The sequence below is a fragment of the Onychostoma macrolepis genome, chromosome 16, assembly GCF_012432095.1.
Source record: "Onychostoma macrolepis isolate SWU-2019 chromosome 16, ASM1243209v1, whole genome shotgun sequence".
Lineage (NCBI taxonomy): Eukaryota > Metazoa > Chordata > Actinopteri > Cypriniformes > Cyprinidae > Onychostoma > Onychostoma macrolepis.
Window position 1 is genome coordinate 8,709,956 of NC_081170.1, and position 22,924 is coordinate 8,732,879.

The window sequence follows — 22,924 nt, forward strand, 5'->3', positions numbered from 1 at the left end:
GGTTGCCCATTGTCAAAAGTTTCATCCTGTGTCTCAACGTCCACTCTCTCACTCCAGGTGTCCAGCCAATCAGGTTGCAGTGGTGGATGAGGTCACAGGTCTTTTGCATTGTGCCCCGTCCCCCTGCGGCCCCACCACGTGTCGTAACGGTGGCACCTGTTTGGCTCACTCCACCAAGAACTACCAGTGCCGCTGTCCAGAGGGCTTCAGGGGCCAGTGGTGTGAGATCGGCCAGGTCAAATCTCTCCGTCTCGCCGCGCTCAGCCCGAGCTCCATCCTAGCCATCAGCATGTGTCTGCTCGTATTTTTCGGTAACTATCACAATATCATGGAACGCTTTTCATGAAAAGCGTTATAATGTCTCTGTTATCAGTGTGGAACCATGATGAGACCCTCTCGTTTTGAGTTTACTATTGAGAGATTGAGAAAACTGTCAATACAGAGCCAACACACAGAGGTAAGAATGATGAGATGGGCCAGTGTGTGTATGTGTGTGTGTTTGTGTGTGTGTTTCTCAGGTGTGACAGGTACAACAACGACGTGACAGGCTGGCAGTGCCCTCCAGGCCTCTCTGCCAGCTCTGACACTCCGTCAGCCACATCACAAGCAGACACACAAATCCTTTTTAAAGCATTACTGCATGCAGGCAGGAAGAAATCACTCATCAACTGAAGCAAAAATGAGAAACGTGCTGCCAGATGATGGGATTGGTTGGGCTTATGGCCTTCAGAGAAATTTGGCAGAAAACGATGGGTTATTTTTGGATTGATCTGTCTTTAATTGAAAAGAGGAGTCTTACCATCCATGAACTGGCAGGATTGCATGAGCTGGTGAAAGCTGCAGCCTGCAATAAGACTTTTGCACTTGAAAGTCAAAATAAAATCAAAAATTGACCCTGTTTACTGTAACTTTTTTTGTGGATGATTTACAGATTGTGCATGTTATTCCAAAAACAAAAAATCTTTGTAAACTTTCATCAAAATATAAGATTTTTCTACATCTCTGAATCATAAACGTGGGATCCAAAATCTTATTTAAACCTGTAAATAATATAATTTCGTAATTAATTTATATTATTGGTAAATATAATAATTTGTTAATATATCAATTGTGAATTTAAAATATTTTTTTATATTTTATTGAATTACACTCTGTCTGCATTTATTTGATCCAAAAATACAGTAAAAACAGTAACATTTAAAATAACGGTTTTCTATTTTCATATATTTTAAAATGTAATTTATTCCTGTGATGCAAAGCTGAATTTTCAGCATCATTACTCCAGTCTTCAGTGTCACATGATCCTTTAGAAAACATACTAATATGCAGATTTTCTGATCAAGAAACATTTCTTGTCAATTTTGGAAACAGTTGTGCTGCTTAATAATTTTGTGCAAATCATGTTTTGTTTTTTCCAGGATACTTTGATGAATAGAATTCCTCAAGAGTTTAAAAGAACAGCATTTATTTAAAATATAACATTACAATTGTCTTTACTGTTTCAATTTAGTGTATCCTTGCTGAATAAAAGTATTAATTTATTTTAAAAAAACTTATTGACCCCAAACTTTTTGAAGAGTTGAACAGTAAAAATAAAAATAGAATAAGCAAAATAGAAGCATTTTCAACTTCTTTAGGACCACTGCATGTCACAGTATGGAAGTAAAATGTGTTGCAAAGTATTTACCATGATTTACCTTATCAAGCATCCACACTTCCACCAACAAAAATATACTTTTTATAACTGATTTCATATCATTCTTGTATTAATCTCTCTCTCTGTCCTCTGCAGCCGTGCTCGTGGCAGTGACCGTATGGAATCAGAAGGGCAGCCGGAATAAGTTCCGCAAGCGAGGTGTTTACCACATCCCAGCGGAGCACGAGAGCTGGGAGGACATCCGGGAGAACATCCTCAACTACAACGAGGAGGGAGGAGGAGAGCAGGACCAGGTATTCCATTAACACAGGGCAGCCGGGGGAGATATTGATTTACTTTCAGTAAGACTCAGGTCAGGGGAATGACCTCCATCAGCAGTTACACTGCCATGCCATCCTCCTCTAGGTGGCAGCTTTCAGCACTTTAGAATTTCAATTTGCACAACATGATTTACACAAGAGCACAGCTATGCTCAGAATGGAATACTAGCATGCAGTCTATGCTATATTGTCACATGCAGGGGCGTAGAATTAAGGGGGGACACTAGGGACATGTCCCTACCAATATCCATCGACTACCAAACTGTCCCTAGCAATAATTTTGATCAAACTATATGTATATATGTATATGTTTTTTTGGACGCATCTGAAACTTCATACCATTGATATAACCTAAGAAGTTAAGGTTCTCTGTGGTTCTCTTATGTCCCCACCAATGTTCAAGCATTTTTTTTCATCTATAGATTCTATAACACTTCCCCAGAATTTAAACTGTAGCCTATGTGTCCACCAGAACGCCTATGACATCACCGAGCTGAAGAGGCCGCTGTGTTCCAGCTTGTCCCAGTCCTCCTCCTGCACCACCGCCCCACTCATCAAGTCGTCCCAGGGCTCTCAGGAGGAGGTCCATCCCTGCGGAAACATCACCAATGGAGCCACCCTTCCCTACCACCACAACGCCAGCTGCGGCGGTCACTGCTCCATGGACTTCAAGAGCTACGTGTCGCGAATCATCTGGGAGGCCGACAACGACAGCCTGGCGTTCCCCATGGACACCTACCACGTGTACTGCATCGAGGGAATGGGCTCCAGCGCGGGCAGCCTCAGCTCTCTGGGATCGGCCATTTCAGAGGAGGCCTTCAGCTATGACTCCCTGCGGCGCTGGGGCTCCAAGTTCGAAGGCCTCAGTGAGCTTTATCGCCGACCGGAGCTGGCCATCCCCTACATGGACACGGTGCAAAGCCAAAGCCAGGAACAACAACAATAACCGGACAACTTCAAGCCCAGCGTTTGTTTTCGTGTTAGTGTTTTATAGCCTTTATAGGGTTCCAGTTTGAACGCTACAAAAACGTGTCCTAAGAAACGGTTTCTGTTGATTTGTGATACACAGCTTTAAGGGTGAGGAGCAGCTGAGGTTAGAGGACTGATTTGTTTTATTTATTGAGTGAAATATTAAATGTACTGTATTTATTTTTGCTCTGATAGGGAACAAAGCCAGCGAATCATCAGGACTTCACCATGATGAACACATCCAGCGTGTCACAACTGAGGTGCGTTTTAGTGAACACACGTGACTAATGCTGCGTTTCATTTCACTTGGAAATCCAGCTTGCTTTCTGGAAATGTGCATTAGAATGCCACTTTAATGTAAGATTTTCATCTTAGAAGCTTGCACGGAACTTTGATTTTGCCAAAATGTGAATTCACACTGCCGTTCAAAAGTCTGGGATCGGTACGATTTTTTGGTTGTTGTTGTTTAAAAAATACAGTAAAAATTTATATTGTGAAGTATTATTACTTTTTAAAATAACCTTTTTATATTTTAATGCATTTTTTAAAAAAATATGTAATTTATTCCTTTGATGGCAAAGCTGAATTTCTAGGATTTTTTGATGAAAAGAAAGTTAAAAAGAAAAGCTTTTGAAAAATGTAATGAGACTTTACTGTCATTTTGATCAATTTAATGTATTATTGCTGAATAAAAGTATTCATTTCTTAAAAAATAATAACAAAAAGATAAAAAATTAAAATAAATCTTACTGACCCCATACTTTAACTTAAACAGGGAAACCATGGTACTGGAAAACCTAAAATAAATTAAATTAAAATAAATAAAATAAAATATTTAAGTATTTCTTAGGATAGAAAATATTTCATTCATTGAATTCTATACAATCTCTAAAAAAAAGAACCATTTAAAAAAGTAATAATTAAATTAAATTATTGAAGTCATCATAAATTACTTGAAAACTGATGGACATGTCATGGAAATTGCACAGAAAAGAAAAATTTGTCAGAAAGTTTGGGAACACTGCTTGTTTAATACCCAGTTAACAATAAACATTCACTGCATCAATGAGACAAATTTCCTACATTTATACACTGATGAAACCTGTTCAGTTTGCAGTGACAGGTGTAAAACACTAAATGATCTTCTCCGGATCATCATACACCAGCAGAGCCATTATGTTATTTTATGTCATTCAGAATCAGACCACAAAACATGGTTGAAATTAAATGGCTCCCACATCCGCATCTGAATGGAGCGCAGCATTATTCCCAGCAGTTTACTGATCAGGGCGTAACGTTTTAGAAATCTGCACTTGACCAAAACTCTTGCTTTAATCGACCCAGCTGCACTGGTAATGGACGCCCACTTCTGAATTTTAACTCTGAAGCATAAATTTGCCAAAAGAGGGTCATGAAGACACCGACAGACTTCATAGGTGACTGATGTGCCAATGAATCACAAATCCGCTCATGCAAAAAGAGCATAAGTTACATTACTTTCGGTCAGTGGCGGTATAAATCTGCATTATGCCATGAATATTCATTGTGTAGTTTTTTTCTTTCTTTCTTAGTGTGTGATGCCAATCATTTCTGATGCTGGTGGTGAAACGTGGCGACACTATCGTCTGTCTCACAACACCAGATGAATGTATTGTGTTTTGAGTAGCCGAAGATGAAACTCCACTGTGTCAAAGTCTGTTTTAAAAGATCAAATGTGGCCAGACACAGCGCAAATACAATCATTAAAAGACTTAAGGATATTTTAAATTGCAATATACTTACAAAGGATCTGTATAGTTCTATTTTTATTGTTGTGAAAACGAATATTAGTCTGCTCAAATTTGCAGGCTGCGTTTTTGTAAGAACAATGAGCCATAAGATTGTTTTTTTTTTCAGTTAGGTTAGTCCTCTAATAAATGCTCAGCAAAACCTATACAGCAACATAAATAGAGTTGAAGACACATGGCCATTGCTCTTTTTCTGGAAAGGTCCAGGCAATGTCACTCCATGCCGCTTGTAAACCTTCTAATAAGAGCATAAGGTCATTGTCACAATGGCTTATAGTTGACTTGAAATGTTACTTTCAGCCCATCACAGACCTGTGCTGCTCGTTGAACCATGTAAATAATGTAAATACAGAAATACTTTTTCTAGGGCCTTAACATTTTCCTTTTTGTATATGAATTTGAATAAATGAACTGTTTTCCTTGGGCAACCGTGAGAGCGTGGTTATATTGTCATGTTTCCTCATCCTATATTTCACGCTTCAATGTCACTGATTTTCTTTGGTGTTGTTTTACTGCCACCCAGCGGTGATTTACAGTAATCGCAGGCTGGTTTTTTTTTCAGAATTATTGTTTGCAGTTGCTTCGTGATCTCTATTTTCCTGCTCATTTCGGTCTTTTTTATTATCATATACATAATTTCCATGAGTTTTCCAGTCTTTTTAAACTACCTGATATGTGAAACATGTAAAGTTTGCTCTCATTCTATTACATGAATTCTATTTCCTGAACCCTAGATCTGTTAGTGTTGCTATTCAGAGACATAAATTATCTTTTAAATTTCCTCTTTATTCTTGACACGCTTCTGTTCTGCACCAAACATTTTTAGCAGCTGTGTAGGTCAGTATAAAGAAATTTGCTGTCTTTTCGTCTCTGTGGTAATACAGTAATATCTATCACATATCTTTATATATATTTTTTTTTTTTTTTTTGAATTTTTGAGCTGCATAAATCACTTCAGTGAGTGTCATGAGTTTTGACACATTTCTGGTTTATCTTTGTGACCTTTCTGATACCTTAGGTTGTGCTTTACTTATTAAATGTATTTATTTACACACAAACATACTATATCTACTATGTACTAAATATATACTATACTATAGTACAGTAAAGATAGTTTTATTAGTCTGAAAGTTCTCCAAGCCATCATAATGCAGTGGTATGTGGGACACATCATTAAAAGTAAAAGCATGTGTAGTTTGAAGTGAGGTCTTTGTCTCAGAGGTTCTTGCAGGGGGGTGGGAGTTCAGGGGTAGGAAGCCCACTGAGGAGGGGACACTCGTTCCCAGAACTACACAATAACTTCCACAACAAAAGCATTGTAAGAAGAGTCCATGTCTTCAGCGCCAGCCACATGTCTGGCAGACACCTCTACATAAAGACCAGCTGACTACTGCATAAACACATGCAGCCTCTTTGCTGGAGGAACTGCTTGCTATATATATACCAAAATGGCAAAAGACCATTATACAACTTTAATATTGAGGAAAAACTCTTTATCAAAGAATTGACCTCTAATAAAAGCCAGTGGCCTCTGCAAAGAGCTGTTGTAAGAGTTTCCTGTCATAGATGCTCCACACACTGTATATCAAAAGGTGTTTGTCTTCATCGTCTTTCCTCTCAGTTTATCTGGAGGTGAGGACAGCAACAACTTTTTGGGAGACTCCGATGCAACAACGACACCTCAACACCCTCATTAGGACAATTTGCAATTCAGATTTGTTTTAGTGCTTTTCCTTTGTTGCTCTACCAAAAGGTACATCACCGCCTCCCCCATCATACTCACATGCTACAGAGGCAATAGGGGACTGACAATGGCTTCACATTAGACCAGCAATGTCTTCAACACTGATAAATGTTTCTAAGCAGCTATTTAGCATATTAAAATGACTAATGCAAGATCGTGTGACAGTGAAGACTGGAGTAACGGCTTCGATCAAGACAAAAATACACAGAAAAAAGATGACTCGTTTCACTTTTTAATAACTTCACATTGGAAATTACACATTAGTCTTGAAATTGTTATTTGTACACATATACATCTTATGTACAATTCATAGTACATTTTTACACTGTTCTTAAATCAACAATGAAGCTAACATGACTGGCTCAATTCCAGGCCAAATTTAATTCAAGCTATGCTACAAACAAAAGGCATTAAATTCATAAATAGCAAGCACCTCAAATTATTAAATATGCCTTTGGCATTGAGGAACACAATTGAGGAAATTCAAATATTAAAATGAAAAATCTATCTATACGAAATAAATACGCAGGTTGCTTAAATTCAGTTTGGTAAATTCACTTCTGAGGGGTGAAAACAGTCAAGTCTTACAGGAGTATCTTGAGAATGAAAACAAGGTTTAAGAAAATAAGCCAATAACTGATTCTGCTGGTAGTACAGGCTCGTCCTGTTTAACAAGCACAGTTAGCACCTCTGGGTTGGCATCGGACCACATTAACGCCAAAATTCAGAACATACGTTTCACATCACACACACACACACACACTCACAATAAAATTCAATTGTATTTACATAACATAAAATAGTAACATATGATCCATGAAGCAGCAGCAGCATCTGTACTGAACTGGCAACATAGCCAGAAGCTCTTAAGCAGGTTCAGTCTGAGATCATTAACCTTTCATTTCTAGCTTCAGAAAATGGATATTAATCCATTCTTCGATGGAAGGCACTTTTGAGTGCTTCAAATACTGCTCTGGGAAACCAAACTTAGGTTCTCCCTCAATTTCACACAACAACTGAACATCTGGTTTGTTTGTTTCAGCATCTCAGCCTGGATTCAACCCCCACCCCAAAAAAAAAAAAATAATAATAATAAAATACCGCACACAGCTGCAAGTCTCTGGGTGTGTTGTGCTGTGATGGCATTACATAAAGACTAGCAATAGCAGGTTCTCTTCAAACACGTCAGGCGTTAGCAGGTTTCTCAGTGCTTTTAGGAGGGGTCAGTATTCCAGCTACAGCCAACGGAGACATCCGGTCCAAGCTGTCCTGCTGCCGATCATGTGCTTCACTCTGAAAAGACACACACATAAAAAAAAGGATGTGTTAAAACTCATTAAATAAAACTGATTGAGGAGACAATGAAAAAGAACGCACCAGCATGGCCAGGTAGTCCACGTGGGTCTGCATGTTGTGTCGACCTTCTGCCGCCACCTTTTTGAAGTCCTTCAGCTGTGGTCTGGGCCATTCACGTACCGCCCGTGCAAATGGGTTCATCCACCGCACACAGCTTGATATGCTGTCCCATGTGAGCCCTGGTGGGGAAGAAAAGAAAATATTTAGCACAAATCAACCAACTGATGCAAAAACTTAAGTGCAAAAAAGGTCAGGGTTTCTGCAGGTTTTATGAAGGTAAGTTTAAGTAAAATTTAAGTAATAAACTGAAGGGAACAAAATACATCAGTGTGCAAGTAATTGGTATGTAAATGTCTAGGGAGCACACCATTCATTCATCAAAAAAACCTTTACCTTTAAGTGAATTGCAAAAACCATGATCTTCCTCAGTAATTTTATCTTGTTTTCCAGTGCAAAAGCCCAAAGATTCAATCAATCAAGATACATTGAGAAGCAAAATGACAGAAGATAAGAGTATTGTTCTCTGTAAAACTGATCAAAATAAAGTGTGTTTTACAATTAAAACAAGAACAAATGTGCTGGCAGAGTCTTGATTGATGTATCTTGATTTAAGGATGTTTAGATATTTGAACTGGAAAACAAGACAAAAATACTGATGAAGATGTGCATTCTCTGCAGTGCATGTAACACTTAATGCCATGGCTTTCTGGCTTTTCCTTTCAAGGCCTTAATTTGTAGACAGGGGAGACCTTAAGAGAGAGCTGCAGAAACCCTGAAAATCCCTAAAGGATATCTCAGCTCACCTGATACTTTATGGACCGTTTCAAAAGAAGTAAAGTGACAAAACGCAGCAGCAGCGAGGACTCCATACTGGTAATCCAAACAATTAATGTCCAAAATGCAAAGATCCAACAACTGCAGAGAGGATTTAAGAGTCAGAAGAGGCATTAAGATAACGAAACAGCTATATACAGGTTTACTTCAAAGGATCTGAAGTCTCACCTGTGTGATTTGGATGTAGATTTCCTGCGAGAACTGAGGAATGAGGAAATTAGCATCGTCCTTCGAAGAGTCCACTTGGGAGTAGAGCTTCAACCATGAGATGACGGTCTCAGGACAGAGCTCCCACTTCAACGCCTTCAATATCACAAGCTCTTTAGCAAGAATCTGCTCCTCGTTGCAGGCTCCGTCCGTCACATAAGCAAACTCCTGGAGCTTTGGCGGGTAAATCTCCTGTCAAACAGAGACACGTTTTATGAGAAAAGCGGTACCGTGGAGTTCTGTGATGATCCAGGTGACTTGTATTAACAAATCGTACAGAAAAAACCCTAGTTCTGTAAAACAGATTTAAGTTGATGTCAAAGTTTAAGTACCTCTATCTTTGAGGCAATGAAGAGTGACGTTATGCCAATGAGCTGCAGCTGATCTTTGCCGATGTCTTTTTGAGTGAGCATGAAGCGATCAAAGATGTCCTGAGACAAGTAAAATGTCTCCCGGTGGAGAGTATAAACTTCACTGACCTGTATAGAAAGAATTTAATATCAGATTAAACGAACAATCAGGTGACAAAACCAAAAACCCTTTATAAATGTGAATTAAAAAAAAAATATATATATATATATATATATATATATATATATATATATATAGGATCAGAAATAATAAAACATACCTCTATGAGCCAGTCCAGCAGAATGGACCTCATTTTGGGCTGCAGGGACGGATGCTGCTGGATAAAGCCCTTGTCATGTACATACTTCAGCTCCTTGTTTAGCATCTTTATCCACACATCATCTGAACTGGCCCAACTGACAGGACAACAGCAAATTAGTACTGAATGATATTAAACACTCAACGAAACATGTTCATAGATGAATTATGCTTGCATATTGCAAAATGCTGGAGATAAAAATCTTCCAAAACTAGCATTACATAACTCAGGAAGTGTTTGAAGTGGTTGCAATAAATTAAGCCAAGCTGTTTTCACTATGATTCGGAATTAGTTTCCTCAAAGAAACAGAAAAAGGGTAATAATGTTGTCAAGCGGATTGCTTCATTGAGCATTATTTGTAAGAGGCTTTGATTTATTAGCATTTCTTCACTGTGATCATGTGTTACCTGAGGCATGGCAGCGGAGAGGGTTTCACAAAGAGGTTCTTGAATCTGAAGCGCTTGAAACCAGAAAGATTACCGGTCTCCTGATGAACCTCTTTCTGAGGAGTCTCGATTAACACACTGGGACTAAGATCACCTTCAAAACACCGGTTCTAGAAAAAGAAAACAGTTTCCATTTAGATTTATGAATAGGACTTAACCAACTAAATTTACATAAGGCACGAATAAGAACATTTCTTTTTATAAAACCTTGTTTAGTGTACATTTAGTATTGCTGCAAAGGAATATCCTTTCAGGCATCAAAGAACATTTTATGCTTATGAACTTATGAATACAGCAGCTGCAAAACAGAACGTTAGGAATACTAAAGATCATACGCAGAATTCTAAACTTTTTCAGTAATCTAATTAAATAAGATTTTCTTTTCGCGGGCTGCTGAATAAAGGAAATAAACGCGGGAGGTTCTGGACGTGACGTCACGGCGCGCTGATTAACCCGGTGACACCATTACTGCGCGTGACCGAATTACTGCATAATAAACAGACTGCTAGTGAAAAACTAACATTTATTGCCATACAAACTTATACTTAATATAACCAGTCTGGCTCGTTTAGCGGTGTAAAAATAATACGAATAATGTACAAATATATGTAATATCGATAATAATACATATCATCAGCTCACCTGAATTTCATAGTGTTGTTTCTTAGCTGTTGACGGGACTCTTCTATTGCACTGCTGGAATAAAAAAAACAAACAGGTTATGATATTTAAAGATTTGCGTATATTCTTTAGAAAATGATACACACTGCAATTTCAGTAACGTAACGTAATATTCAAAATAAATCGTAATATCTCACCTCGCTTTTTCTTTTTATCTGCGGTTTATTTTGTTCTGGTGCATTTTCGTTTCTTTCTTGTAATGTGTTGCGACTACTGTTAAAACAAAAATGTATAAGTAAGAAATAAGTAACGTTATTGGGTTTTTAAGGGTTAGCGAAGACAAACATTTGACAAACAAATTCAACAAAAGAAACTAATAATCCTTACCTGCGTCTTGACATCTTCTAAACAAATGGTGTGCTTTTCTCCTGTGAAACAGAAACGGTTACACTGTTATTAACCAGCCTAAACTAAGTGTAACTTAGTTACTACATATCTAAAACGCATTTATAAAAAAAAAAATTAAATAAAGCATTTAAGAGAAATACTTGCAAAAAAAGGCTCAACAAACACTCAAGCTTCAGCCATTTGACCAGAGAGAAGTAGGCTACATACATGACCAGAAATATCGAACGAATAATACGAATTTAAAATAATTTAAAGTCGAAAGGCACCGAGAGTAAATGCAAAGTCTACACAAGCAGCAGTGTGATCATCCGATGTTTTTACAGAAACCAGAAATACATGATCCAGTTTTGTAGGTTTATGAAAGGACAGTCCGCGCCAATTTACATGAAGCGGGAGACTACAGCTGCCCCCACAAAAAACCCATCGAAGATGTATTTAAAGCGCATTAAACACCAGTTTAACCGAAAATACAGTTCAGGTAACTCTTTGGTGTGTGGAAAACCCATACCACTTTTCACAATATCAGTTATTTTCCCAATTTCAGAAAGAGTTTACAGACGCACGTCCTCGTACAAACAAGGATCTAATCTGGCGCCTAGCAGAGCTGGCTAACTTTCAGCAACATCCCCCACTTCGAGGTCGATGTTACATTAAACTTTTGCCTATGAGATACTTCTAAACACATTAATTGCGATTCCTGCCTAAATAATGTAGCTAAAACAGCTGCTTTAAGGGGTCCCGAAGGGATCTTCGACTTTAGTCGTAACGTACATGACTCAGTTAAAAGGCACAGACTTCCGTTTTAAAGCCAAAGCAACATCAAACAACAGCACTATGCCTTCTACAACATGTTTACAACACAATTTTAACGAAGTAAAATTAAAATAAAAAAGATTAAAGGTGAAAGAAGACTAAAGTAAGTGCTCTTACCGCAGTGTTCAGTGCGAATGAATGGATGGATGGCGCCAAGCATTATATAGTCCAGCGTTTCGCGGCTACTGCGCATGCGTAGCGCTCTTTTAAACCTTTAAAAACAACCCGAAAAACTATATATAACTTTGTGTTTTGGGGCTCAAAGTGACCAGACAGCCTGATGTGTGATGGTTTAAAAAATCTGCATGGAATTAGAAACGATAATATTGATTGTTTGTGAGAAACCTACAGGAATGCTTGTGGTTTGTAGACTTGCATTTAGCCGCGTCGACCTTTGGTTTAAATATGTAAAAAACGCGCTTTCCTGCTTTCCCGGTTAAACGAATCCGGGGCTCGAGGACCTAATGCATCATATGCGAGTAGGTCTGTATGTTAAAAGTCGCATTTGTATGAAATAACGAAGAGTTTTTGACTCTTCCTAGTTTGACAGCTTCTAGTGGGCGGGGATTTGAATCGGTCGGACCAATCATGGTTATTCTGCGAGAAACAACGTGCTCTTGTAAACAAACCCATGAGAGAGGATTCTTATTCTGACAGGCAATGATAAAGCGTATTGAAAATGATGCTTACCATTAATCTTATCATAATATTAGTTGCAATTCACAAGCATAGATGTCAATTTATCAACTAAAAGCCTTTTCTGTTATTGTTCTTAAAGAAATTAATAATAATAATACACTAGAGAAATTATAGTTGTCGATACAAGATCAATGCGACAGCTCTGCTTAAACACGTAACGTTAAACAAGCAAAATTGTGTTGTTTTAACCTTTTGAAAGGCTACAAAAACCTTGGAATAGCTTTTGGAGGGCTGTGAAAGCGGCGGGCTCACCCTTTTGTTTTGTGTATGTTAAAATACGTCACATCCGGGGTGAGGGGAACTGTAGCTACGTGCAATATAGAAATAATGTTTTCCAAATGCAGACATCCCCAACATTCTATTTTGCATTAACATTTACAAAAAAAAGTTCTGAGGAACTCACAGAGAGGACCTTTCCAAACAATTCGTCCAGTACAAAAGCTACTGCCACATTCAGAAATGAACTTTCTTATTAACAATGTAATAAAATGCATTTTAACTTGTGAGGAAATAACATTACGTTTCCCTGCCATATAAAAGAGTGTCACCCAAATATTAATTAAGATATTATATATCAAGTACTAAAGCAAGTCCACAAGTCATTAAAAAAAAAAGCAAATATGGTTTATTCTGATTTATATATATATATTTTTTAGACCTGATTTTAGTCAGTAATCAAAGCCACTGTATTAGCTGCACATTCAACATTGTTGAGAGACTACAACACTATACATGCTACAGGTCACTAGGTACAAGAGGATTAGGAATCAACAACATCATAAAATATGTGTCCCTGGACCACAAAACCAGTCATAAGTAGCACGGGTATATTTGTAGCAATACCCAACAATACATTGTATGGGTCAAAATTATCGATTTTTCTTTAATGCCAAAAAAACATTGTATTAGCCTAAGTAAAGATCATGTTCCATAAAGATATTTTGTAAATTTCCTCCTGTGAATATATCAAAACTTAATTTTTGATTAGTAATATGCATTGGTAAGAACTTTAAAGGCGATTTTCTCAATATTTAGATTTTTTTGCACCCTCAGATTCCAGATTTTCAAATAGTTGTGTTTCGGCCAAATATTGTCCGATCCTAACAAACCATACATCAATGGAAGCTTATTCATTCAGCTTTCAGATGATGTATAAATCTCATTTTCAAAAAATGGACCCTTATGACTGGTTTTGTGGTCCAGGGTCACATATCTCAAATGTTCGATAACAGAAAAACAAAATTTATTAAACTGATATTTTTACCCTAGCATTTTAAATCAGTATATTGTGCATTTTTGACCCTATCAGTAACCTCTGAAAGCACCATTGCATCAAGGAGAAGAACGAGGAGGGCATGATTAAACTGGTACAGTTAGAAATCTACTTTATTAAGGTTAATACCCACATTGGTACAATGAATAATAGGCTTGGAGTAATCATGGCTTGGGATTCTTTACAGATTAGTTGGGTTGAGTTACAGGTTGGGATGGGTTCTTGAAATGCTCATGAGTGGAAACCTTTCATTATAATTTGGTGTGGTGATTAAGTTGCAGTATAACTTACACATGATGCCTGAACATGCAAACACCTACCTAGTCTAAAAGACTTATGTCATTATATTTTAACATTTCTGTTTACAAACAGAAAAGACAGAAAGCTTCATTTTGTATTAAAACATTTATTGAGAAGGGAGTATACATAATGACAAATAGTTGGTTTCGAGACATGAAATGAACAATTTATTTGCAAATTATACTACTCATATAAAACAGTCTGTGTATGACAAGTATCCAAAACATATCAGTTCAAGAAAAAGATAAATAATGCTAAAACCCTACACTTTTGGCAAAGTGCTGTATTATTCCAGTAAACTAAAAAAAAAAAAAATCAACCAAAGCATAGTCTAAAACTTAGCAATGCCACAGATAATTTTCTTCACGCATTAAACACAGAAAACATTTGCTACATTTCGTGTAAAGGTTGACAGAGCAAGTGGCTCACAGAGACAAGGTAATCCTCTGTGCATAGTAAAATTACATTTGTTTGTGTCCCTTTGGACAAATTTCAAGTTCTTCACGGATGCATTGTCATACTGTTCACCTGGAAGGCACATGATCCCCAAATGCAATTCAAGGCAAAATGAAATCCCTGTTATGAATACCAAATATCAGGCGTCTACTGACATAGGGAAAGAGGGCCTCTCCAGTATTACTCAAGGAATATGAAGAGAACCTTATGTCCCTTCCATTCCCTTCGTCCACAGAAAGAAAGAAAAAAAAACTCAGAAAATGCAATATACTGCTCAACACAGACTGCAGCAAGCGAAAGAAGAAAAGCTGTAGGTGTTTTCCTTGAGTTGCTCATGCATGTAATATGCATTCGACTGAATGACAGAGTTACTGAATTCAGTTTCATTCGTTTAAGGGAGACATTTACCTTGGCAGTGTCACCAGAAATTTACAACACCAGGTCGCGCGAGATAAAGGAATAAAGAGTAACAAACATAACCTACGAAGAATTTTAAGTTCAAATATTTCGCTCAGCAAATACAATGTGTAACTAGTAAAATAAAACATGAAAAAGGCATATAACACAAAAAAGTCACTACATTGAGAGAACTAAAAAAAAAAAAAAAAAAATTTTTAAAAGGCTAACAGTTTCACTCCATCGTCAAAGGCTTTAACAGTCAGTTAAGAGAAAGAGTTTGTTTTCACAGTCCTCGGAGGAGCAAGCTTTCATTCAAAGTGTGAGACACACGTTATGTTAAAGATTTACATCAATTACAAATATTTCCACAAAGTAACATACACAAGTTAGAGGTTCTCCAGTATGTACAGAGACAATTTACCATCTGCAAGTAATCTGCATTTTTAGCAAAGAGTAAAGGTGAACAGTGATGACCCTGAGACATGTACTGCAGATATAGAGCAAACATGAAAATTAACATTACAACACTTGATGTCTTTTTTTGTTTGTTTTTCACCTGTTGGAAAATTAGCACTACACAGTCATACATCAAATCAGTCACTAAAAATAGGAAAAACTGCTTACATACATATCTATGCAGATAACATACACTCTTATCAACTTCATACTGATATGTAATATATTCAATATTTTTTTCTTTTGAAAATATTTTGGAAGTTTTTTTTCTTTTAAATACATTTTACATATTTTTAAATCTACTATGGAAACAAGGCTCTTAGTGATAATAAACCCAGTATTTTAAAAGAGAAAAAAACTAAACAAAAAAAAACAAAGAGGAAGAAAGCACTGATCTACAGAATCACAGGCAGGTTCCTTCTTAACCAGAAAAGTGCTGCTGATGATTTCATCACTGATGTGATGTATGAACTTAGTATGGCTTTAAAAAAAGAAAAAAAGAAAAAACAAAACAAAAGCAAAGACAACAAGTTAAAGGCATTGAAATTGCCAAGCTGCCTACACATGCTCCAACAGAGCACTACAAAATCGTGCTCACTATAACAAAACACTTGGTTATTCAATCTTCATGAAACATAACATAAGACAGAACCAGATGGAGCTTATAAAGGAAACACGATGCAGACACATTCAGGTTAAGCAGAACCTGCCGTGAAGTAAAGTGACCTATGGCATTGATTCTAAAGGACTCCGTTCCTTCTGGCGAAAGACCAATTCTCCCAGTGTGGAAGGGGTGGCGTGCAGGGGAGGACGGGGGAGTGCAGTGGGGACCGTCTCAGTAGTTGTACTGCCTCTGGCCCGGCTGGTGAACGTAGCCTCCGGTGGCTTTGGCCTGTCTGGCTCCGCCATCACGCAGCAGGTTGAGTCGGCGGAGGGCATTGCGTGACAGATGCTGACGCTCCACGTTTTCACGGATGCGCTGGGCCAAGCGGCTGTTCTTGGTCTGCTCCAGAAACCCGGTGTGAGCAGCGACCAGAGCAGCCGTGTAGCAGCCAGAAGGGTGACTGGGCCGGCGCTGAACATCAGATCTGCAAAGCCAAACAGAATCTGTGAGATTCCACTATTTCAGATTGTTATATAACATTATGACATGGCCCTCTGACATTTTTTATTATGATCGGTCAGATGAAAAATGTTGAGGTCTGGTGGTTTCGAGGATGATTGTTTTGTAGATTGTAATGCATTATAACTCAAACAGTTCCAATTTACATCAGTATTTCATATCCATTCATATTTATATGGTGAAAAGCCATGTAATAAGTTGTATGATTGTACATTACCCCTAAAAATGTTTGTCTTGGCTCAAAGCTGCTTGCTAGGAACTGTTTTACTTTGAGCTAATAAAATATTTCAACTCAAATCAATATTTCTAGACCATTTATTTACTTATATGGCCATGTATTAAGCGAGATAATGTACATACAGCCAGTTGTTATTACAAAATAAACCCCTTCAGAGTGATACACTTTCAAAAAAAAAAAAGGTACAAAGCTGTCACCGTGATGGTACCCTGTGGTACAAAAGCCAAAAGGTACATGTTTGTATGTTATTTTTCCCTAAATGGGACATATTATATTATAATTCTGTACCTTTTTTTCTGAGAGTGCACAATAGAATAAATCCCTGCCAGGTTTTATTCTGTGATAACAACCGTCTGGAAGTAAACTAACTTTTACACACAAACTCTCAATCTGCCTTTTACCTTAAAATCGACGGCTCACGGGTGCCGTCCTTGGCAGGTCGTTGACGAGGGCTGTGAACGGCATACACTGACATGCTGGGATGCTCGATCAGAAGGTTCTCCAGAGGACTGGTCTCCAGCAGGACTGGAGCTCTGCCTCCAGCCATGAAACACGGAGGAGGGGTGATGAACCAGCTCTCTTCCAGCCCACATGTCGCCTCTAGACGCAAGAAGTTGCCATCCTCTGCGTCAGTGTCTGCAGCTGAATCCAGAGAGGAGCAGGAGGAGCAGCGCACGGGAGAGTCCAGGGGAGCGACATTGTCAGAGCACACCTCCACCAGATCATCTCCACACGCACCGGAGCAGGCATTCGCTACAGGAGCAGAGAGCAGAGAGGATGTTACTACAATAAAAATGGCTTCCTATAGTAATCAGTTCATTGGATTTTAACAAACTTCTCTCTGTAACATTTAAACATCAGTGTTTAACTTGTTTTGCACTGTTCACACTATTCATAAAACCCCAAATTCAGCATGAAAAGGAAATTGTGATCATTTTTCTTCCCTAATGTGAGTGAAACGGCTTCTTGAGCAAGAAAAAAAAATGACGACGAGGACACCAAGAATAATGTGCCCAGATAAATGTTTTACTATAAACACTACAATAATATTTAAACTGTCCATTTTAATTTCATGGTGACTTCAAAAAGCGATCGGATTCCGGAAGACAAAACAATGAGGGGGAAGAAAAAATAAAAAATAAAAATAAAAATCACATTGACACTGAAGAAGTTCTAGGTCTATATTTCCTCCAAATCATATGTAGAGTGTAGAATATAAAACAAAGTAACTTGGAATGTTGAGAAACCATAATTCATCACTGGTTAATATTGAAAACATCTGAACATGTTTGAGATATCAGTCTATATAATTTAAGTATCACCAGTTCTATCGAAAACAACTCATATGTTTAGACAGAAACTGAGAGAGTAAATATTTTGCACACACTTCACTTCTATTTGTACTCTTCGTGGCTCCTGGCAGGTAACCAGAAATGGTGTAAACAGCTGGCTTTTGGGCAGAGCCTCTGAGACGCTACACATTTAGTGGCCTCTAGAGGGCAGTGTAATCGAACTTAAAGTGAACAAACACTGCAGAAACTTGACAGCCTTCACATGAAGAAGTTTCTGTGACAAATTTGAAATTACAGTGGTAACACCTTATATTTACACCAAATGTAACACAAGCCCAACTAGTGATTAGAGGGTCCCACACCCATAACATGGTGTTATAGCACACACAGAACTTCCCTTGCACAGAGCCACACCTTGTTTATCTGTAGCCTTGCAGCGTCCTGCCAGATGACATCAAACATATTCTCAACTCAGCTGGTTAAGGCGGCTTTTAACCCTCTTACAGCACTCTTCAATGTCCCCGAGAAGCCAGTTAACCTTTAATCCTCTGACCATGATGGGAAAATACTCACTCACTTCCATCAAGCTATATGGTTATGAAACAAGAGAAATGTTTTTAATCTCCATTCCCTTCCTGTCTACCTCAGCCTTCAGGCAATGACTGATGCTTCTAATCGTTCCATGTTCAAGGCCGACTCACTTTATGTTCATAAAAGGTAACTTAATCCGTCCTATTTTTATCGTAGACCCCACCATAGACACTTTTGTCTGACAGGCTAAAAGCGTTGTTGCCCATAAACATGTCTGTCGCCCCCTGTCCTAAAACAGGGAACTGGACCATCTAGATTGCCTTGCACCTGAAATATTCACACACATACACAATATGAGAAGGCCTGTATTTGGGCAGGCAGCTTATGAGAGGCATCATGTTAATGAGGACGTCGTGTCTGTGCCAGGGGTATCTGTAATATGGCTCCTGCAGACCAAGTCATCAGTATCAACTGAGGTGATCTAGGGTCGTCTGATGAATAAGAGGATGTCTGCATAGCCAGTTTGCACTAATTTTGGGGGGAAATAAGTGGAATTCTGTTCAATGCATGTAAAGTCGATGCAAAATGCAGTTTGCAACCCCTTTTATGTCCATCTTTGGAGATATTTGAAAGGAAAACAGGATATTCTATATATGGCATATGTATGTATGCACCAAGAGCTTCTTAAAAAACACAACAAATCCCTCGTGTGTTTGCCCACACTTGGCGAATAAAGCTGATTCTGATATATACCAATGTTCACAATAATGTTACAAACATGCATTAAAAAAGGTTACGATTACTTGAAATGCTGAGACTACAACACCCTCGTTCTTTTGATACAAACTGCCTGTTCATTTCTGCATTTATGGAGAAGCTCTTACACAAGATCCATATTTCAGTTCACCAATCAAAAACAGGATATAAGCTCTCTCACCTAGATAATCGACCAGAATCCACTCATCGTCCTCCTCCTTCTCGTTGAAATCGGTATCCACAGGACATCCACTGTCCTCCTCCAGGGAGTCTCCAAACAAGATGCTGGTGAACCTCTGGAACATGGTGTTGTCCGGGGCAGAGGCGAGGCTGGATAGACCTGCTGGGAGTGGGCGAGGGCCGGGCTCTTTGGTCATCAGCTGCGGGAGCCGCTCACTGAGATCTTGGTAAAGGTGCTGAAGTGCATTAGTTACTCCTTCTCAGTCGAAGAACACCTGATGAAGGTCAGCCATAGCTCTTGTTGATTGTGCAAAAACAGGCCCTGGAGGACAAGCAAGAAGATAGCCGAGTTGTTAATGAAAATATACACAAAAACTGACCAGCTTTCAAGTACAGAACATTTCCTGGTATCTATCATGTTCTGTTGCGATTAGCCATAAATTACAGGTCATAAAATACAAACGGATATTCCTGAGAACAGACCAGCCAAAACAAAGCAGTCTAAAGTGTCTCTGCTGTCACAGATACTGCCTGTCCTCTTCACACGAAGCTGAAGCCTATGAAAACTGATCTTTGTACAGATACACCCAGCCTCCTTCAGGACTGTGACTCATGAGGGTACCTTTATCCGTTGTTTTGCTTGCGACAACAATGAGAGACAGCTGTGAAGTGAAGGGCTACAAGCTGTTCTTCACCCCACTACATCATTAAAACAAGACAACCAATTCATTCTCCCTTCCACCTGCTCATATAGTCATGGCAGCACTCTTTGTTTGTGTGTTTAGGGGGTTGGGGGCTATTATGGGGGTCACATACATATAATAAGCACCCTTCAGAACCCCCCAAAAAGAGGATTAGACTGACAAGCAGAGATAAGTAGGATTGGGATGGCCTTTGTGTCAGCAGCCCAGAGGAAAACTGTATTGCTGAGAGGTCACTCTTTTATAGCTAAGGAGATATAAATTAAATACACAGAGAACTCCATTATGTATAAACTTGATTTTTCATTATATAAGATATCTTGGTAACACTTTATTTTGATGGTCCCTTTTGAACATTCTGTTGACACCAAGTAATGTTGCAACTACATGTCAACAAACTCTCATAAGAGTATTAGTAGACTGTCTGCTTCATATCTACTAACTCCTTATTGTGTTGGTCTCCCAACAGATATTCTACTGACTATAAGTAACTTTGCAAGAACGTGTCAACTTAATCTAACCCTAACCCTACCAGTCAACTAATACACTACTAACACTCTAATGAGAGTTAGTAGAAATGTAGGTGCAACATTACTTGTAGTCAATAGAATGTGTTAAAGGGACCATCAAAATAAAGTGAAACCGATATCTTCAGTACATTTCTCAAAGAAAAAGCAGTCAAGAGAATCCCATTTAATCTCTCTATTGTTGTAAAAAACAAAAGGAAAAAAAAAAGAAAAACTCATGGGAAATGCTCTTAAAATAAATCTTGAAATTGAACAAAAATGCCTATGTAGTTTGTGTAAATGTGGTGTACAGACAAAAAAACAAAAAAATAAAATTTAAATTAAAAAAAAAAAAAAAAAAAAAGAAAAAAACAGAACTGCCATCAAAAGTGGAGAGAGAAAAAATGCAAAGTGCATATAAAGCCATATTTACTTGGAGTAAACACAAAAATACAATTAAAGCAGAACATATCAGAACTGCACTTCCTTTTGAAAAATCTTCTTAAACCAGCCCAAGCTTGGTCTTAAATTTGGATCCTAGCCTGGGCAAGATTGTCTTCAGCTGATTTAGCTGGTTTCCCTGCACCAGAACTGGCCAAACCTCTTCTAAAACCAGTGAAACCCAGCAAACCATCTTAGACTGGTTTAACGTGGACAGTTAAACGTGTTTTAACTGGTGGAACGTACTATTACGCATAGAGGCAGCATAGAAGATGTTTATTATTATTATTTTATATTTATTTATAAATTTTTTGCAGGCCCAAAACTGAACACTGCACATATTTCAATGTTCCTTTACTGATATTGTTCAAACTGCTGGTCCAAAATGGATTGAAATGGGGAAAACATTTAATGTGGAAGCACAGAACAAAACAAGATACCTTATACTTAAGGTAACAACTGCTCAAGTAATACTAATAACGCAACCATGCACTGAGAAGCATGCACCGTCGAACTTATTAAAATCTGAATAACTGTACAGGTACACACATATAAGAAAGCTGCATTTGTTTGTCATATGTGATGGTTTATTGACCCGCACATAGAGCCTAGCAGGGGGAGGGATGAGTGTAACCCTACACCGAGCGGCAGGGCGGACCGCGAACCCAAACGCTTCAACCTACTCTGCTGAACAAAGCTTAATCCGTAAAATCCGAACATGCTCACATTGCAGAAACAAACAATAAACATATCAAATCGCCTGCAGGCTTTGACAGGTTACGCTATGCAGAATGTCGATATATGTAAACACATTTTTTTCTTCCATTTTTAACATTTACATGTTCGACCAAAATTGCGCTTTTTTTCAAAACCTATATTGAGTAAATTTTGATTATGCATTCATAGTATTCTTTAAGTCCAAGACGTTTCCATAACGTATTAACGCCTAATGTCCGTCGATCCACAACAAAGAGGTTTTAACTCACCTGCGGCAAAAAGTAATGTAAACAGGAAGAGGGTTGACTTCAAGAACAAAAACAGATCACTTCTAGTGCTTGAGGTAGATTATTTGCCGTGCGATATATAAAAATATATAAATACAATTCTTCCCGGAAGAAATTAAAAGTTTCTGGACCCTTTAGTTCGGAGTTTTGCAGTCGGTGCTTTTTTCGTTTCTTCTCCGAGGTCTCAACTGCTCCCTTTGTTATTGTTGTGGAAAATTAACAGCTGATCGGTCGTTACGTAGTTGAGGACAGCCTATGGGCGGGGCTTGTCAGAACCCTCTCAGCCAATGAAATGGGGCCCCTGACTATGACTGACTGTCACCAACGCACGTGACCTCATCCCGGGAAAGGCAAGACCGGGCAGAGCACTCCATGTTAAGGAGTGCCACTCAGTATTTGTTGGGCTACACAAAGTTTTTGAAAATATTATTTAAAAATATAATAGTTCAATAAGCCTTACATATTATCCTCTTAACTTTTGAATCATTATTGACTGAGCAGGATCATGTAAGTGATAAAATTTACTGAAGACATAACTATAAAATCATTTGGAAGAATCTACTCGCATTACATAACTGAAATGACTGGAATTTTTTCATGAAGTTTATCTTCAACCAGACAGGACTAAAGCATTCTGATGGCTTTAAAAACTTTTAACTATGTTAATGTGTACCTCACACAGTTTTCATCCAACTAAACAAACTGTTAAACGAAAACAGCATAAGATTATGTACAGT

General features: G+C 38.2%; 3 protein-coding genes across 6 annotated transcripts in view; 1 reads left to right on the forward strand and 2 right to left on the reverse strand.

The window, feature by feature from the left end:
* Positions 1–5,203, forward strand: part of si:dkey-22o22.2 (neural-cadherin) — a 120,349-nt gene extending 115,146 nt beyond the window's left edge. The window contains exons 30-33 of one of the 3 annotated variants that reach the window (XR_009266505.1): positions 58–311; positions 1,793–1,950; positions 2,450–3,054; positions 3,142–5,203. Coding sequence is in view for 2 of the 3 variants with exons in the window: in XM_058747742.1 (XP_058603725.1) it covers positions 58–311; positions 1,793–1,950; positions 2,450–2,923 (886 nt within the window). In the remaining variant the exon portion in view is untranslated. Of the gene's footprint in view, positions 1–57; positions 312–1,792; positions 1,951–2,449 lie in introns of all 3 variants that reach the window. The other 2 variants (XM_058747742.1, XM_058747743.1) reach the window with 2 other exon arrangements.
* Positions 5,204–6,695: 1,492 nt separating this feature from the next.
* ccne2 (cyclin E2) lies at positions 6,696–12,039 on the reverse strand. Of its 2 annotated transcripts, none has more exons than XM_058746882.1 (11): positions 11,950–12,039; positions 10,999–11,039; positions 10,809–10,884; positions 10,633–10,683; positions 9,952–10,100; positions 9,506–9,641; positions 9,207–9,353; positions 8,836–9,066; positions 8,637–8,748; positions 7,855–8,012; positions 6,696–7,770 (listed from the first exon to the last, which is right to left on the reverse strand). In XM_058746882.1, exons 2-11 carry the CDS (start codon positions 11,010–11,012, stop codon positions 7,663–7,665), a joined length of 1,182 nt encoding a protein of 393 aa, XP_058602865.1. In that variant the 5' UTR covers positions 11,013–11,039; positions 11,950–12,039; the 3' UTR covers positions 6,696–7,662. The 2 variants fall into 2 exon arrangements, with proteins under 2 accessions (XP_058602865.1, XP_058602864.1); XM_058746881.1 differs by having other exon boundaries at positions 10,633–10,686.
* A 2,155-nt stretch (positions 12,040–14,194) lies between these two features.
* tp53inp1 (tumor protein p53 inducible nuclear protein 1) lies at positions 14,195–22,411 on the reverse strand. The gene is made up of 4 exons (XM_058748036.1): positions 22,170–22,411; positions 19,537–19,857; positions 17,178–17,529; positions 14,195–16,503 (listed from the first exon to the last, which is right to left on the reverse strand). The coding sequence occupies exons 2-4, from the start codon at positions 19,730–19,732 to the stop codon at positions 16,251–16,253; spliced, it is 801 nt and encodes a 266-aa protein (XP_058604019.1). The 5' UTR covers positions 19,733–19,857; positions 22,170–22,411; the 3' UTR covers positions 14,195–16,250.
* Between the last annotated feature and the right edge of the window lie 513 nt (positions 22,412–22,924).

Excerpts from the sequence above, each read along its gene's own strand:
- ccne2 (XM_058746881.1), bottom strand. Across the intron at positions 9,642-9,951 it reads TCTCCGCTGCCATGCCTCAG|TTGGGCCAGTTCAGATGATG; the intron begins GTAACACATGAT and ends TTGTCCTGTCAG. Across the intron at positions 9,067-9,206 it reads TCATTGCCTCAAAGATAGAG|GAGATTTACCCGCCAAAGCT; the intron begins GTACTTAAACTT and ends TCTGTTTGACAG.
- tp53inp1 (XM_058748036.1), bottom strand. The coding sequence starts at position 19,732 with ATGACCAAAGAGCCCGGCCCTCGCCCACTCCCAGCAGGTCTATCCAGC. Across the intron at positions 17,530-19,536 it reads GATTCTGGTCGATTATCTAG|CGAATGCCTGCTCCGGTGCG; the intron begins GTGAGAGAGCTT and ends CTGCTCCTGTAG. Across the intron at positions 16,504-17,177 it reads CGTGAGCCGTCGATTTTAAG|ATCTGATGTTCAGCGCCGGC; the intron begins GTAAAAGGCAGA and ends TTGGCTTTGCAG.